At 37.1% G+C, this 18,001-nt stretch overlaps 1 protein-coding gene and 1 non-coding gene across 3 annotated transcripts in view; both read left to right on the top strand.

The window, feature by feature from the left end:
- Positions 1-6: 6 nt before the first annotated feature.
- The window catches only part of PUS7 (pseudouridylate synthase 7), a 46,206-nt gene continuing 28,211 nt past the window's right edge, over positions 7-18,001 (top strand). The window contains exons 1-5 of one of the 2 annotated variants that reach the window (XM_006925379.3): positions 7-77; positions 8,005-8,419; positions 12,114-12,198; positions 12,331-12,432; positions 14,773-14,917. In XM_006925379.3, coding sequence (XP_006925441.1) covers positions 8,037-8,419; positions 12,114-12,198; positions 12,331-12,432; positions 14,773-14,917 — 715 coding nt within the window. In that variant the 5' untranslated portion in view covers positions 7-77; positions 8,005-8,036. The remainder of the gene's footprint in view (positions 78-8,004; positions 8,420-12,113; positions 12,199-12,330; positions 12,433-14,772; positions 14,918-18,001) is intronic. The other variant, XM_015599552.2, reaches the window with a different exon arrangement.
- LOC112473587 lies at positions 4,936-5,042 on the top strand. Its single transcript, XR_003044067.1, has one exon. It is a non-coding gene; the product is annotated as a U6 spliceosomal RNA (small nuclear RNA).

Below are 18,001 nucleotides of genomic sequence, written 5' to 3' on the forward strand. Positions count from 1 at the left end.
GTCGCCGCCGCACCTTCGCCCAAAGCAGCTTGCTCGCCCCCTCGCCATCCGGCCCGCGCCGCGCTCCCAGGCCCCGGGTAAGTGCGCGGCCTCCCCGCAGCCGCCCGGGCTCCGCCGCCAGCCCTCGGCCCGGGCCCCAGCCTTCTTCAGGCCCCGCCTGGAGGGGCTGTGCAGACTGGGAAGGCGTCCTAGCCGTGGTCTGAGCCCGCGGCGTCTCCATTACTGGTCGTACCCGTGGGAGCGCGGCTGGAGCCCCGCGGATCCTGCGTTTTGGTGGTAACAGCCCCGCCCCCTGCTCCCGGGCCGGTGGTCGGCGGGGCACCGCGCCCTCCCTCCTCCCCGCGGCGCTGTCAGGCGAAGGATTCCATTCCCACTGTTCTCTTTCTTTGCCTCAAACGCTCCCTAAACTCTTCTCCCTCCCGGAAGAGAAAACTGGCCTTTATCCCTAAACCTTTTACAGCTCCCATACATCGCTGGGCCAGCCTTAAGCACAGACTAGCCCACGTGCTTCGTCGTGGTATCCATCCATCACTACTTATTGCAAGCTTGCTGCGTGCAAGGCAGGCACTCAGGTGGCTGCTTGTTTTGTAGACGTTTCCCAGAGTACGAGCGAACAGATTGGGGACCGGGAGTGTTTTCTCGAGCCCTCTGCAGGGTCAGTGTTTAACGAATGGATGAAGGAGGTGCTATGCATGTTGAAACTCATGCGCACGGAGTCCTTACCGCCAGCCCTGCACTGAGAAATTTAAAAGTACATCATCATTGCCTGGGTTTTAGCGCCTGCCAAGAAGTAGGGTTTGGAGTTCAGTTTTTCAAATATTTGGTCCCGTTGTCAGACCACTTTTTTTTTTTTTCATTCCGAAAATATGGGATTATAAGGGCTTTTGTTTCAAATCTCTAATCATCTGTGAGACAGGCATGCCCCCACTGGCCTGCGGATGCCTTGACAATGGAGGGATCTACTAAATATCCAGTGCACACTAATAGTGAAAAAGGGATGGGTAGGCAGTGATTTTGTTCAGCCACTAGGCAGGTAGCCAACACTCCGTATTAATTTAATATAACTCTTTTTGAACATATTTTTGATAGCTGGGACGATACAGATATTAATAAAACATAGCTTTTACCTCTAAGTAGGAAAGAGAAATTAAAATCCAACTGAGCTTACTGTTGACTAAATTTGCTCCAACCTCAGGATCTCAACACACCTTGCCCCTGCTGCTTGGAACGCTCCTCACACATATCTTTTTATGTCTCCTTCTTGTTTCAAATCTTTGCTTAAAGGGCACTTCCTTGGAGAAGATTCACTAAAGAGCACCCTTCTGACTCTCATTTCTCTTACACTGTTTTTATTTGTAGCTTTATGCTTGCAAGTTTTTAATTTTATTCTACACTATATCCTTAAAATAAATATAAGCTCAATGAGGACAGGAAAATTTCTTTTTCCTCAATACGTAAAACAGTGCCAGATATATAAGAGGTGCTCAATAAATATTTGGGGGAATTAATGAATGTAATGAACTTAATGATTTTTGCATGTTAGAGTATAGTGTGTGCTCCACACTGAAGAAAGTGCCCTTTATGGTGAGCGCTAGAGGCATTACCGACAGTTTGCAGAAGATGGAGGATGGATACATTTAAAAGGTGGAAGTCATGGAGAATTTTGAAATATAGATAAGATTAAGACTAATATGGCTCTTTTTTTAGATGTTGATTTTGCAGGAAATAATATTAAGGGACTGTCGATGCATTAAAATTTTGGAAATGCTAAATTTTATTTTTGTTGTGGGTGTAGAGGAAGCTATTGGTGAATCTGATATCTTAATGAAACAAATATTAAATACTATTAAAATTATAGTACTCCTAATCTCATTAGGCTCATTTGGAATGTAAAAGAAACAAAATCTATTATTTTAGTATTCCCTCCAAAGAATTGTGTAGGACTTTATGGGTAGTATCAGTAGATTTCATGCTCTTCCCAGTCATAGACTCAAGCTTCTGGTCTGTAGAGGTTTTGCTTGACATGTGAGATACTGTCATTACTATTATGGATAATGTATTTGTGCAGTGTAACATTTCTTTAAAATTTTTTAAAAATATCATTGAAAAAATTTCACAAAGCTGGTCTCTTTACCCCTCCCACCACTTTTTTTTTAAGCCAACCACTTTTTATAGCTTTGTGGTAGAATGCTTGAATATGTTATGTTTGGATTTTCCTGAATTTTCCTTAAGGAAATCTCATTGGGGCAGTGTTGTTTTATCTTTCTAATTGAATTCTTCTCACCCTCTTTCATGTTCATGGGATCCTCCCCTCACCCTTCTCTCTCATTTAGAAGTTATATTGCATTTCATTCTTATCTTTTATTTAGTTCCTGCTTATGAAAAGACACTAATTTGAGTTCTGCCTCTCGTAGTTCAGAAGTTTGCACACCTAACTATTGTAGTATGTTCTCAGCTTCTAGGCCCACAGAACTTAGCAAAATATGTATTAAGTGATTTATAATCTTTGGTGCTATATGTACTTTAATAATTAATGTCTGTGATAGGGCCATTGGCTAAAACAAATGAAAAGTATAATTCCATTTGAAACAAAAGTGAGATTAGTTAATGAGCTTGTCTTTGCAATTAAATAACAAGAAAAAATCAGACAGTTGTCCACAAGAATCAAGAAAAGGTTGCCAAAAAATACTAAAGGATCTGTTTATTTGGTGCTGTTAGCAGTACTTTGAGGGTCTCTTAAAACTAAATTGCATTTAAGGTGAAAACCATGTTTAATCATTAGCCCAGAAAACAAAAGAAGCATAAGCAGCTTTGTTTTTTCCCCCAGTTCTGCTGTGTAAAACCATCCGTAATAAATATTAATGACCAACAGTTGAATAGGAGCAGTTATTACAGACCTTTGACCAAGTCGTCATTTTTCAGTTTTACACAGAAATAAACTGAAGCTTAGGTTAAGTGATCTGCTTAGTGAATGACAAAACTTAGATCAGGCTTCAAGTTATGCCCCACAAACTCCCATTCACCAAGTAAGAGTTGAAACCTGTGGTTGATACTTCAGATCGATGGTCCGCTAATCATTCCAGGGATGTTAAGCATAACAGTGCTTTTCTAAACTTTCTAGAATTTCATTCACGAAACCACTGATGTAGCATAGGAGAAAGTAAGGAGTTGGGATGAGGCCATATTCTGATGCAGTTGACTGGTAGTTTGTGGTAACATTTCCTGAGGTAAAAGGTGCCGTTTGTGGTAATGATGAGATCAGTTTAGAGCATGTTGAATTTGAGCATTTGATTCTACTAGTAGGTACTAGTAGGTACTTCATCTCTAGGCCTCAATTTTTTAGTGCTAAGATGGAGATGATAATGACCCCTCTGTCATAGAGTTGAAGCGAAATTTGAACGAGCTCACCACACGCTTTCATTGTTTAGCTGTCTTTACGATTGCCTTGGACTCCAAATAAACCAGGGAGTTGGAGAAGGTGGTCTTGGCTGAAAAACTCGGGAGTGAGAAGGGAACAAGACTGGAGAAGGAACCTAGAGAAACCCGAATTTAAGTGGCAGGCAGAGAACGAGGGGGAAAGAATATTTTGAGAGGCAAGAAATAAGCAAGGAGTAGGAGAGTTTCAAGGGAGAAAAGCAGTGAACCAAGTCTTCCTAGGAAAAGATGTCAAGTAGGGCCAGGTTTGAATGGCTGTGGTTTTGTCAAGAAAGCCAGTGCTGGCAGGGTGTTTATTTGATTCGCAGCAGTGTCTTGTGGCAGTACCAGGAATAGTATCTGGCACAGGGGTGCATGGTGAGTGTGTGGAGGGGTAAAGTGTATTGTTGAGGCATGAGTATTAGAGTAAGTGTGGATAGACTTCTCTTAAGAGGTTGCTATGTTAAGGGGAATGGTAATAATGAGTTGTTTGAATATGCTAGAGGGAGGTGTGTCTGTCAGAAGATCCCTATTTTCTTTGTGAATGATAAATAGGACTGGAGGAGATGGTGCTCACTAGGGAGGGCCACTAGGTAGCGTGTAGGGCTGTTAGAGGAACTCCCTTGACCTGGAGAGATTTTCTCCAGCAGCAGCCAGGAGCACAGACACAGACAGTGGGATTGGTACTTGGTTGAGCTTTAGCAAGGATCATGGTGCAAAAGGACTAGTGAGCAAGTGTGTTGAGTAATGGCTAAGAGTTGTTGAGGTTTGGGGCACTCAAAGAAAGTGGAAGAAGTGGTGTCTTGGGACTAGATATCTCTATGTTTGAAGAAAAGGCGATGGGAGAGAAAGGAAGCAGTGGAACTGAAAAGGTCAGTGGTTTGATCAGAGTAGAGTAGCTTGTGTATCTTTTTAGACTTTACACTTTTATTTTTTATTATAAAAATTCAAACATACAAAGTAGAATGATGCAATGACCTCCCCCTGTTTCCATCACCCAGTTTCAACCATTACCTATTCATGACCAGTCTTGTTTCAAATCTACACCCACTCTGCTTCTATTCACCGTTGGCAAATTATTTTGAAGCAGATTCCAGACTTCATATCTTTTCAACTATAAATAGCTTTTTTTATATCTCTAAAACATAAAGATTCTTTTTTAAATGTAACTGCGGTAACCTTAAAAAGTTAACAATACCACCTGATGTCGTCAAATAGCTCAGTGTTTCAATATTCCTGATTGTCTCATAAATGCTTTTTTTAACTGTTGGATTGTTTAAGTCAGGATCTACCATTGCACTTCTTTGTAGGTTTATCTGTAGGTTTTGCCTTCCTTTTTTCCTTTGCTTTTTATTAGTTGAAAGAATTGTGTCTTTGTCCTTGTAATTTCATTGCCCAGGTCCACTATTTCATTAGGGATTTGCTACTTAGTGTGTCTTTGATCTCTATAGATGGGAAACCTTTCAGCTATTGATTACACCATGCCGGACTCTCTGGCATGTACAAAAGAAATTTTATCCTGTGCTCTCTTTGGCAGCACATTTACTAAAATTGGAATGATACAGAGAAGATTAGCATGGCCCCTGCACAAGGATGGCACGCAAATTTGTGATGCGTTCCATATTTTTATGAGATTTTGTAAGAGTAGCAAATAAGATCAGACATCAAAAAAAAAATTAGAAGATAAGGAGGGAAGAGGGGACTAGCATTAATTTAGTTCCTCCTATGCTAGCCACTCTTGTTCATCATATCTTCACAACTGTCCTATGAAGCACATATCATTTCCAATTTACACTTGAAGAACAGGGGTTTGGAGAAGTTAAATAATTTACCTGGACCAGTTACACAGCTAGAAAATGGTGGGGGGAACATACAATACTCAGGTGCCTGCCTGCAAGGATAGTGTAGATGAAGGGAAGTAAAATGGGAAGATATGGAATTAATAGAGTGAAAGGCATAGGAGTCAGAGCTCGTGACCTTCAGATGAGTCTTAAAGGATAGGTGAGACCAGGGTGATTTGAGATAAGTGTAGAGGACCTTCCATTAGAAAGAGCATGAGCAGTCAGACTGGGATTGGGCTCCTTTGGAGCTGGATCTGAGTCATTGGAGGCACGTGGAAATAATAGTACAGGCACTGGACAATACCAAAGTAGAAGGATGGCAGCTTACCTGCAGAGGAAATAATTGGTGTTTCTGTCAAGGCTATGGCCATCAGGCGCTTGAGAAGGAGCCTGATGAGTTAATTACATACTGGGAGTGAAGTAGACCATAAAGTCCCTGAGCCAAATGTGGATATGGCTGTTACTGCCCATGCTGAGAGTTCAGGCTGCTGCAAGGGTATCAGGATTTCTTGGTAGATGTTGTCATGCCAGCTGAAGACATTGTATCATTGTTGGGGAGCCATTGCAGGCTTTTGGGTAAGAGTATGTGTGACACAGTGTAATGACTGGCTATGGGACATATCCTTTTGGATGTCACCCAAGTACCTGAAACACTGCAAAACTATAAGTCGGCTTATCTTTACCCACCACCTACTCCTCTTCATGGAGTCCCCATGTCCTCTCAGATCCCAAAGGCAGAAAACCAAAGTCATCCTGGAGCATTTCCTCTTTTCTTCCACATCTGTCACTTAGTCCTCTCCTCACCACCCCTCCTTTCTTTTGCCTGTGCCTCAGCCTTAGATCAAGTTCTATTAACTTCTTGATTATGGCTGTATCCTCTTACCTAGTCTTCCAACCTAATCCCTTACTCTTCAAAGGATGCCATGAAATCTTTCTAATTCACAAATCTAGTGGTGGTTTGATTTTCATGACATCGTTTCCTCTATTCAGCCTGGCGTGGCTTCCACACACTCCCTAGCTGTAAGTCCATACTCTCCCTGTGTGTTGTACCCTCCACGGTGTCTGATGAGCTCCTTGGGGTTCTTCCAGCACTCTGTGCTCTCCTATGCCTCGGCATATCTGGTACCCTCTTCTCCCAAACAGCCTCCTCCCCTTTTTCTACAACCTTACTTTTACTAATTCCTCACAACTTGCCCCAGGTGTTCAGTTTCTCATCTTCCATTAAGAAAAATGTCTTCTCTGACACCATTACCTCCAACGCCTTTTGAGGTCTTCTCTGTGTTCCATAATTACTGACCAAGTTAGCCCTTTTTTTTAAGAAAAAAATTTTCTTAATTTAATATTTTGTCTTTCAAATTGTTTTTACTGCATTTTTTTCTCTTTTCCCTTTTTTTGTAGCTATCATGATTTTTTCTTTCACTTTTCACATGTAGTATTTGTCTTTTTCTCTACTTTTCTATCTATCCTTAATTTTTGACATAACTTTAAAAAAGAAGACCAAACATGGATTCTTAAAATTTAGTCCGTTGTTGTTGTTGTTGTTGTTGTTACTATTATTATTAAAGACCAAACATGGATTCTTAAAATTTAGTCCATTGTTGTTGTTGTTGTTGTTGTTGTTACTATTATTATTCTGCTGTAGATGCTTCTGTAGGTATATTTCTTGTTAACCAAGCCTTGGAGAATTAGAATATTATTTTCTACTTATTTATATTCTTTATGAATATGTTTACTAATTTTTTTAGTATGTTAATTTTAGTATCTCCCTATATAATGAATATAGGAAAAGGCTTTATCTTTATTTCACCAAGATCATCAAATAAGATCAAATTAAACAGACACTCATGGTATTAGGTAAATTTATTGATTTTGATTGCCACATGCCACCTCTCTCAATATGCTCTGTGCTGGAAAGTGCGAGTGGCCTCTCAGACTTTTCCTCAGCACAGTATGTACAGGCCAGTTAAATGATAATGTGTATTTTTCAAATTGTGGCAAAATACATATAACATATAACACCTTAACAGAGTTTTAAGTTAATTTAAAACTTAAAATAGTTCAGTAGTGTTAGGTACATTCACATTGTTGTATAACCAATCTCCAGAACTCTTTCATCTTGCAAAATCGAAACCCCATACCCATTAATCAACTCCATATTCTCCTTGCTTTTTTTTGTATGATATGCTTTCATGTCACTAAATATATTTACACACTATTTTTATTTAATCAGTTTTTCAAAAGGATAATAATATACATGAAACAAAATCCAGATGGTACAACTATTGTATTCAGTAAACACAGCGAGTCTCCCTGCTGTCTCAGCCACCTATACCCTCTCCTAGAAGTAACTACCTTTCCCATTTTCTATTTACATGGTTCCTACATACTGTTCAGTTTATGTACTCAGGCATTGTTCTCGATTTTTTTGCTAATATAAAAGCACCGAGATGAGTATCTTTACTACTAAAACTTTAACCACTATCTTAATCATTTTCTTAAAATACTCCCTGAAAATAGTATTTCTGGGGCAAAGAGCATATATATTTTTAAGGCTTTTGATGCACACTGTCAAATTCCATGCAGAAGTTGTGCTATTTTTCTATGCCACCAGAGGTACACACCAACATTGGGAAGAATTATTTTAATAAATGATTTTTTAGTATTCTATGAACAAAGTTAACTGACCGTTTGCCGAAGCCTATTTCTTTATAGAAGTGATCGTTACTTTCTTACTCTCTCTTCCTAAAAGGTTCTCTTAAATGTTTTCTTGGAGCCTTAAAAATGGAGATGACAAAAATGGCTGGTGTGTCACTGAAACGTGGATCCCTTGCTGTTGAAGATAATGACAGTGTGGCCCCAGCTGAGGAGGCAAAAAGACAGAAGGTCTCAGAATGCCATCTGACCACAGGTCAGGATAGGCTAGAGAATGATTCTCCGCCCAACAGTGAAAATGTGCCTGAAGCTGTAAGTGCTGGAGAAGGTAAAAAGAATTCCGCTGCTCAGTTGGAAGAAGAGGAAGAAGATGGCCTTTCAGAGGAGGGCGACGAGGAGGAAGAAGCTGAGAGCTTTGCAGACATGATGAAGCATGGACTCACTGAACTTGATGTCGGCATCACCAAATTTGTAAGTTCTCATCAAGGATTCTCAGGAATCTTAAAAGAAAGGTATGTTTAGTTTATGTACAAAGTTATTTTAGTTACAGTAATTCTTTTCCTTAAAAGAAATCAGCAGTATAGTTTTCTGTTTAGCTTTCTTTCCCCAGGATGAAGGAGAGCTGCCTAAATGAGTGAATGAAACCATTTAAAGATAAAACGAGTAAATAAAAGAAAATAATTTTCCAGTGGCAAGTATTGCTAACATGTGAATGGGTGATATTCATTTATTTAAAATAAATTATTTTAAATGGTTTCAAGTTTTCTTCTGAATTAGTCTTAATACTCCAGTGTGTGTGTGTGTGTGTGTGTGTGTGTGTGTGTGTGTGTGTGTACATACACACCACATCTTTATGCATTCATCCATCAGTGGACATTTAGTTTGTTTACATGTTTTGACTATTTTAAATAATGCTGCAGTGAACAAAGGGGTACACATATCTTTTCACATTCATGTTTTCTTCTTTGGATAAACACCCAGAAGAGAAAAATTACTGAATCATATGGTAGTTCTTAATTTTTTTTTCAGGAACCTACATACTCTTTTCCATAGTAGCTGTACCAATTTACAATTCTACCAACAGTGTACTAGAGTTCCCTCTTCTCTGCATCCTCTCCAGCACTTGTTATTTCTTGTCTTTTTGATAATAGCCATTCTAACAGGTGTGAGGCGGTATTTCATTGTGGTTTTGATTTAAATTTCCCTAATAATTAGTGAAGTTGAATATGTTTTCATATGCCTGTTGGTCATCTGGATGTCTTCCTTGGGAAAATGTTCAGATCCTCTGCTCATTTTTAAATCAGGTTGTTTATTTTTTTGTTGAGTTGTATGAGTTCTTTATGTATGTTGGATATTAACCCCATATTGAAAATATTATTTACAATATCTCCTCCCATCTGGTTGATTGCCTTTTTGTTTCATTGGTGACTTCCTTTGCTGTGCAGAAGCTTTTTAGTTTGACATCCCATTTGTGTATTTTTGGTTTTGTTTCCCTTGCCTTTGAAGTCAAATTCACAAAAATACCACTGAGACCAATGTCCAGAAGCTTAGTGCCTATGTTTTCTTCTATGTATTTTATTTGTTTAGGTTTTACATTACAGTCTTTACTCTATTTCGAGTTAATTTTTGTAAATAGTGTAATATAGTGGTCTAGTTTCATTCTCTCGCATATGGCTGTCCGGTTTTCCCAGTAGAAAAAAGACTTTTCTTTCTCTGTTGTACAGTCTTGGTTCCTTTGTCATAAATTAGTTGTCCATAGTGGGTTTATTTCTTGGCTCTCAATTCTGTTCCATTGGTCTGTGTATCTGTTTTTATGCCAGGACCATACTGTTTTGATCACTGTAGCTTTGTAATATAGTTTGAAATCAGGGAGTATGATACCTCTTGCTTTGTTCTTTTTCTCTCATGATTGCTTTGGCTATTCAGGGTTTTTTTGTGGTCCACACAAATTTTAGGATTTTTTTGTTCTACTTCTGTGAAAAATGCTATTGAGATTTTGATGGGGATTGCACTGAATCTGTAGATTGTTTTAGGTAATATGGACATTTTAACAATGTTAATTCTTCCAATCCATGCATGTGGGATATTGTTCCCTTTCTTTGTATCATCTTCAATTTCTTTCAACAATGTTTTGTACTTTTCAGTGTGTACAGGTCTTTCACCTCCTTTGTTAAGTTTATTCCTAAGTATTTTAGTCTTTTTTTGCATTTCTAAATGGAATTGTGTTCTTCATCTCTTTCTGATAGTTTGTTAGTATAGAAACACAACAAATTTTTGTATATTGATTTTGCATCCTGCAGCATTGCTGTATGTTTATTGTTTCTAACAGTTTTTGGTGGAGTCTTTAAAGTTTTTTACATATACAATCATACCATTCACAAATAGTGACAGTTTTACTTCTTCCTTTCCAATTTGGATGACTTTTATTTATTTTTCTTGTCTAATTGCTCAGGCTAGGACTTCCAGTACTATATTGAATAAAACTGTCTTGTTCCTGATTTTAGAGGAAAAGCTTTCAGTTTTTCACCATTGAGTATGATGGTAGCTGTGGGTTTGTCATACAAGGCCTTTATTATGTTGAGGTACTTTCCTTCTCTATCCATTTTATTGAGAGTGTTTTTCATAATTGGATGTTCTGTCTTGTCAGGTGCTTTTTATACATTTGCGATGGTCATATGGTTTTTATCCTTCATTTTATTAATGTGTATCATGTTTATTGATTTGCAGATGTTGAACAACCTTGCATCTTTAGAATAAATTCCACTTCATCGTGATGTATGATTCTTATGATCTGTTGTTGTATTTGATTTGCTAGTATTTTTGCATCTGTATGTTCATCAAAAATATTAGCATTTAATTTTCTTTTTTGTGTGTTATCCTTGCCTGATTTTGGTATCAGGGTAATGTTGGCTTTGTAAAATAAGTTAAGAAGCATTCCCTCTTCTTCAATTTTTTATAAGAGTTTGAGAAGGAAAGGTATTAAATTGTCTCTGAATGCTTGATAGAATTCACCAGTGAAGCCATTTGATCCTGGACTTTTGTTTTGGGGAGGTTTTTGATTACTGTTTCAGTTTCCTTACTAGTGATTGATCTATTCAGGTTTTCTATTTTTTCATGATTCAGTGGAGGAAGATTATATAATTCTAAGAATTTGTCCATTCTTCTAGCCTTTCATAGTATTCTTGTATGATACTTTGTACTTCTGTGGCATCCATTGTAATTTCTCCTCTTGAGTTTCTGATTTTATTTATTTGAGTCTTCCCTCTTTTTTCCTTAGTGAATCTATCTAGAGGTTGGTCAGTTTTGTTTATCTTTTTAAAGAACTAGCTCTCCATTTCATTGATTTTTTTCTATTGTTTTTTAGTCTCTATTTCATTATTTCTGCTCTTATTTTCATTATTTCCTTCCTTCTGATTTTGGGCTTCGTTTGTTCTTTTTCATTAAGTTATGTTAGATTATTTGAGATTTTTTTTATTTCTTGAGATAGGCCTGTTATTGCTATAAATTTTCCTCTTAGTATTGCTTTTGCTGCATTCCAAAGACTTTTGGAATGTTATATTTTTAATTTCATTTGTTTCTATGTATATTTTGATTTCTTCTTTTATTTCTTCATTGACTCAATAGTTATTCATTAGCCTGTTGTTTAATCTTCACATATTTGTGATTTTTTTCCCAGCTTTCTCGTAGTTGATTTCTAGTTTCCTACGGTTGTGGTCAGAAAAGATTCTTGTTATGGTTTCAGTCTTCTTTAATTTACTGAAGCTTGTTTTCTGTCCCAACATATAGTTTTATCCTTGAGAATGTTGCATGTACGCTTGAGAAGAATGTGTATTCTACCAGTTTGGGGATGGAAAGTTCTATAAATATTAAGTCCATCTGGTCTTATCTGTCATTTAAGGGCTATTTTTCCTTGCCAGCTTTCCACCTAGGTGATCTATTCATTGGTATAAGTGGGATGTTAAAGTCTCAGAGGGTCTTTTCTTTACATTCTAATACAAAGCCACAGTGTGGCTCTGAATTCATTGAAAAACCAGGAACAATAATTCTTATGACCTTGCACTGAAAACTTTTTTTAAGAATCCTTTGTTTTGCACAATAGTAAGGCTTACTGTTGATAAAGTTTTTCCTAAAGTTAACAGGAAACAAAATGTTAATGCTTAAACTAATACATAAACTAAACAAAAATGTGTGTTTTCTTTTCATCAGATACTCTGATTTCGTTGTTCACGAAATAGGAAAAGATGGACGGATCAGCCATTTGGATGATTTATCTGTCCCAGTGGATGAGGAGGTAGGAGCCAGCTTTACAGCAAATCACTTACTGTATAAAAATAGCATTTCCTAGAGATCATAGAAATATAGAGCTTTAACAGCCTTGAATTCTGTGCGTGACTCACTGGGAGTTCTTATGATTATTTTAAAGGATCCTTCAGAAGATGTATTTACAGTTTTGACAGCTGAAGAAAAACAGCATTTAGAAGAGCTCCAGCTTTTTAAAAATAAGGAAACCAGTGTTGCCATTGAGGTAATAGTATAGAATTATATAAAAGGTTTTATAGAGTTTTGATTGCTTCTTTTTTGGGTGTATGTTAATAGGCATCTATTGGAAAAATTATAGTAGTTAATGAAAGGATGATGTCCTAATTGATCTAAAAGGCCATTACACTAAAAAAATGTTTTTATCAGTGACAAATAACTAGTATCCAGATTAACTATGGCCCTCCAGAAAAGTTATTTTTTCTTTTAAAAATGTTTCATATGACCACAAATCAACAAAGAAATCTCTTGTTTTGAACCTCATAGTGACCTTATATCATATAGTGTCTACTAGAAAGGGACTGCCACAGCCTGACAACAGGTGTGTGGCCCTGACAGGGAGGCCCTGGCCCTGGCTATAGCTTCAACAGCCTCTTGGTTTCAAATGGGGCTCCGGGAGGGAAAAGGAAGTAGGGGAAGGAGATAAGGGAGTGTTTCTTTGCTCAACCTAAGTCTACTTCAGGACAAGAAGAGGAGAGCTCAGCTATTAAATAGAATAGTAAATGTCTTTTTTTACAGCTTTTGTTTCAAAAATTTGATTCTCGATTAGTGCTGTTAAGTGGAATTATAATGTGAACCATATGTTTAATTTTAAATTTTCTAAAAATTCAAAAGTAAAAAGAAACAAGTGAGACTAATTTTAATATATTTCTTTTATCCTAATACATTCAAAATATTATTTTGAATAATATTAAATAATATTAAAAATGACTAATGATATGTCTTACCTTCTATTTTTCCTATTAAGTCCTTAAATCCTTTGTTAAGCTGTTTTAGAACATCTGAGTTTAGCCACATTTAAAGTGTTCAGTTGCCACATGTAGCTAGTGGTTACTGTATGGGACAGAGCAGGTCTAGGTTATGTTTACGGCAAAGCGATATGTTACAAGAGTTTTAAGAATGTTGTAGCATGAGATTTTTAGAATTTTAAGTTTATGTTAAATTCATTTTGTAGCATATTTTAACAACCTGCTGCTTTGGGGGTGTCTGAAATTCCCCCTTCTGTCTCCCATAGTTAATAACAGTTTAACTTTTCAGAAATCATTCGCCTCCACTCTTTATCTCTTTCTGTTCCCTCCAAAACTTCCCAAAAGTATGTGATATTGTAGCAACTATAGGGATCTTCAATTACTGAATTTCCCCATAGACAAGATCTTCAATATTGTCAAACAGAAAATTTCTAAGAATTGGTTTTAAGAATAGTTCAGGAAGGTGGTCCAGGTTTCCCTTGTTTGTGCAATGCAGTGGTATATTTCAGCCCCATAATATGCATTTTTTACCACTTAGATGACAATATTTAGCATCATCTTACAAATTCTAGTTATTCCATCTACTGAACATTTTTACCTTTAAAGGGCATAAACCATGGGCAGGTATCCTCATCTGTAAAATGAGGAGGATGGACTATCTGAATTTTTGAATTCATATTTGCTCATATACATACACCAAGATTCCAATACAGTGTTCTCAGTAAATTCTAGGTCTAGACTCACTTTTTATTTAAAAATGTCACTTATCTCTAATTAAAATGTAGTTTGTTTTCTTTTATGTTTTTCATTTTGCTAAAATATTGTTTATATTAACCAATGTCACTCCAGTAATTTTAATAAAATAAAATATTAAGTTTAGCTGTATATCTTAGTGTTTTTCAGCTTGCATTCCATTAGTGGGTCATGAAATCAATTTAGTGGATCTTAAATATTTTTTAATGCAATAAAATAAAATAGGAAATAACAGTGCATTGCATATCGTAAGGGTAAGTTGTTTTATAAATTTTTTAAATTTTTAATAAGGTATGTACGCATACATATTTCTGGCTATTGTATCCAGATATAAAATGTATTTCTTGGTGTGAGACACATTCAAAAATTGAAAAACAATTATGTAACTAATAAGTTTACACTTTCTTGATACTGATTTTTTTTGTCATTGTGAACAAATGTGCTAGAACATCATTATAAAATAATTCAGTAAGGAATCGAATTCATTATGAGGCAGTTGTAGATTGGACTATTTGAGGGAGTTGAATTTCTGATGCCCAGTTTGCCTCCATTTCCCTCTGTGAGCCGTGAAGTGTTTGTCCTGCTGAGTCCCTGAGGGAGCATCTCCGAAGTGCTTAGTACCATGCCTGGCAGATGGAAATACTCAGTAAACAAGCTCTTAGGATCTGCCTATTGCAGAGCTCTGAAAGATTTCTGAAATTGTACTCATACACTTTTATTATTTCACATAGTAATAAGATGATTAGTGTTTTTACTCATTAATTAGTATAGAGTTCTCTATTTAATGTTTGTTAAATTACTAGTATCATTATCTGTGTTTTTAATAGGTTATTGAAGACACCAAAGAAAAAAGAACTGTCATCCATCAAGCAATTAAATCTCTGTTTCCGGGATTAGAGACAAAAACAGAGGATAGAGAGGGAAAGAAATATATTGTAGCCTACCACGCAGCTGGAAAAAAGGCTCTGGCAAGTAAGTGTATGAGTGACCTGGCATTTCTTCTTTCCGGCGGCCATGAGAGACAGGTCTTACTCCTCCTTCTCCTTGCCTGTTCATGTTCAAGGGTACTTTGCTGTTGTTTAGAGAAGGATATTTGTCATGTCATTCCTTCAAAGAAGGTGAATGATATCATTTCAGATGCCAGAGCAATCCTATAGACCGTCTGATAGGGGGCATTTAGGTCTTTTGTATGAGTAAAGATTTACTGAAATTATAGTGGTGCCTGAGTGAGCATCTTAGGCGTTTGATATGTCACCTAAAGAGCAGAGTGGCTGAGTGGCAATTCAAGAAGAAAATGCAAAGATATTGCTCATTCTTTTTAATGGAGGAAAGAAAGCTTTCAGGTGAATAGAAAATGCTTGTCACCTATCTCAGTAGCATATTTTCTGCAAAGTCCTTATGTTGAAACAGCTGCTGCTTTCTAACTATGAGTATCTTCTTCACTCACATATAAAAAACATGGAAGATACAGAAAGACGCCCCTCTGTCCAAGCCCATCTTTTGTTGTGTATCATTCATTTGAAATGAGTGTGTTGTCAGTGCATCTCTTTGGTATTTGTTTTAAGATGTTTTCTACAGCCATGAAAATTTCTATTTGTATATAACCTTAAAAATATTAGATAATTTTTTTCTTTTACCTATCAAATCAGCAGATAAAACTTTAACGAAAATTACAGTAGGAAAAAGTTATTTCTTCACGCTTCTCCTCTACCAGTGATGACCCTTATTTGTGAAGAGTTACTTTTAGATATATTTGTTAGAGCAAAGCTCCAAGACCATATAACAAATAACTGATACAATCATTAATGCTTTGCTAGTATTCTCAGGTTAATGCTGTGAACCTATGAAGCCTTAATTGTTTATAACTGTGGTTCTAGTGAAATGACAGTGTATAAGAAAAATGGGAGCAGAAATAAGGTTTAGCTGTGCCTGAGAAAATAATATATTGAAATCAATAAGTCTGGATAGTAATATTAAAATGAGAAACCTTGAGCAATTGGGGAGAAGAGGGTAGAAATTGGAGGCTACTTCTCAGTGCGTACCAAAAGGAAAAGTGAGATGATATATTCTGGAACTTCTTGAGGATACTAGTTGTTAATCACTTCTCAACCCACAGACAAAAGGCCTGGTTCCTGTAGGTTCTTTGATGTCTGAGTTGCAGCATTAAATATTACCTTAACAACCAGTCTTCGACTGGATTGTTCAAAAGAATTAAGCCCAGTGGAAAATGATTTGAATAACTGTTTTTTTCCATTCTCCCAAATTGGCATATAGCTGGTAACAATTCTACATGTAGAGGCCTCTACAAGATGCCTTGGTGCATTCAGTCTTAATTCTCTAAAGGAACCCAGTTTGAGAATGGCTGGTAGGGGGATGTTCCTTGTAGAGAGGCAATGCTTGTTGGCCAGCCACCCTCTTGCAAAGGCAGGAAGAAAAGGCAGGGTCTTGTTCTGCTAAGTGTGGTCAAGAGGAAGTAGATTGGAAAAGTCAAAACCTGTATTTTTTTTAATGATTGGTTACTTCTTGGAAGTGATTGTTATTTCTTAGAGGATGCCAGGTTTGATGATCTGCAGAGACAGGAATTAGAGTGTTTATAGACCAAGGTCACCATTACAGTTTTTCTGCTCTTTCTCCTCAGGCAAGTAGCGCTAGATCTCTCATGTTTTGTCTTTATCCACATTTTCTATATTTGGGCCATACCCACCTTTCTTTTTTCCCCAAATGAAAAATTTAAGAATTTCCAAGTGAGATTCTGAGCTCTGTGTGACATATATCACCTCTCCCCATGTCCCTTTGCACATGTTCAGTAAAATATTAATTTCTCACTTTAAAAAGAACATTGGATCAGATTGGTCAGATTGGATCAATGCTTGCATAGATACCTAAACCTTTTGGGCTTGAGGTATTGTGGCATTTAGTCAAGGGTGGACTAGCGGTCTGCCTTCTGAGCTCTTCTGTCCTACCTCCTCATGGACCCAGACTGGCACTTGAGAGCTTGCATTCCTCTTTTACAGATCTGACTTCCCACCTGTAAGCTGAGAGTGGCTTAAAGTAAACACCATTGGAAAAGTGGGGAGAGCTGGTATCCAGACACTATTGTTCATGCCTCTGCATAGAACCCAATACCAATGACAGCTTCTTCTCCTGGGGCCCCTCGCCTAGGATTTGAATTACTTAGCTTTTAAAGCTTCATTGCAAGTCTACGTTTATAATATTTTTAGAGTCCCTTTACTGCCAAACTGTGATGTAAATTGAGTCATGCATTATCTAGCAGATTTGCAATATCCTTAAACTTTCCTCAAATAGAGTCATGAATCCTAAAAAATAGGCATAGTAGATTCTGAATCATGGTGCCCAAAAGTAAGCTACCTACGATTTTAACTTAGATGTTATTTTGGGTGTTAATCCAGTATGATAGACAGGACTCATTTACCTACCAGAGCATACAAATGATATTTTTCTGCAACTATTTGTAATTATTATAAACCGTGTAATCAGGTAAATTGATTTATGTTTTAAGATAGATTATGTGCATTACAAATACCCCTAAGAACTTCTTTTTAAGGACAAGTAGAAAAAAACAAAATTTTGCTATGTGGTATGTAGAGGTTCTCCATACTGTTCTGAAATGAATTGTCCCGAGGAATGAACATGCAGTTAGAAATCCACAGAAACTCAGGAGGAAGAGCCAGACAGATAAAGAGGAAACTCTTGGGGGGAGACCAGTGTGTTGGAATCCACAGGAAGAGGGAAGTCCAATAATCCGATTGGTTAGCAAGGGAAACATTACAGACAGGTCCAGCAAGATAGAACTCTGGAACGTGTCTGTCAATTTTTAGCAACACAGAAGTCATTTGTGTCTTTGCCAGAGCAGTTTCAGTGGAATAAGACTGGAAGTAAGTTTACACAGTAGGTTGAAATGGAAGGCAGTAAATACAGACTGCCTTTTCAAATAAGCTGTAAAGAGAAGAGGGGAAAGGAACATTGTTAAGGAGAAGGAGACATGGGTTTGACTTTTAAAGTGAAAGTCATGCTCTGAGCATGTTGATATACTGA

The sequence above is a fragment of the Pteropus alecto genome, unplaced genomic scaffold (assembly GCF_000325575.1).
Source record: "Pteropus alecto unplaced genomic scaffold, ASM32557v1 scaffold109, whole genome shotgun sequence".
In the NCBI taxonomy this organism is placed as follows: domain Eukaryota; kingdom Metazoa; phylum Chordata; class Mammalia; order Chiroptera; family Pteropodidae; genus Pteropus; species Pteropus alecto.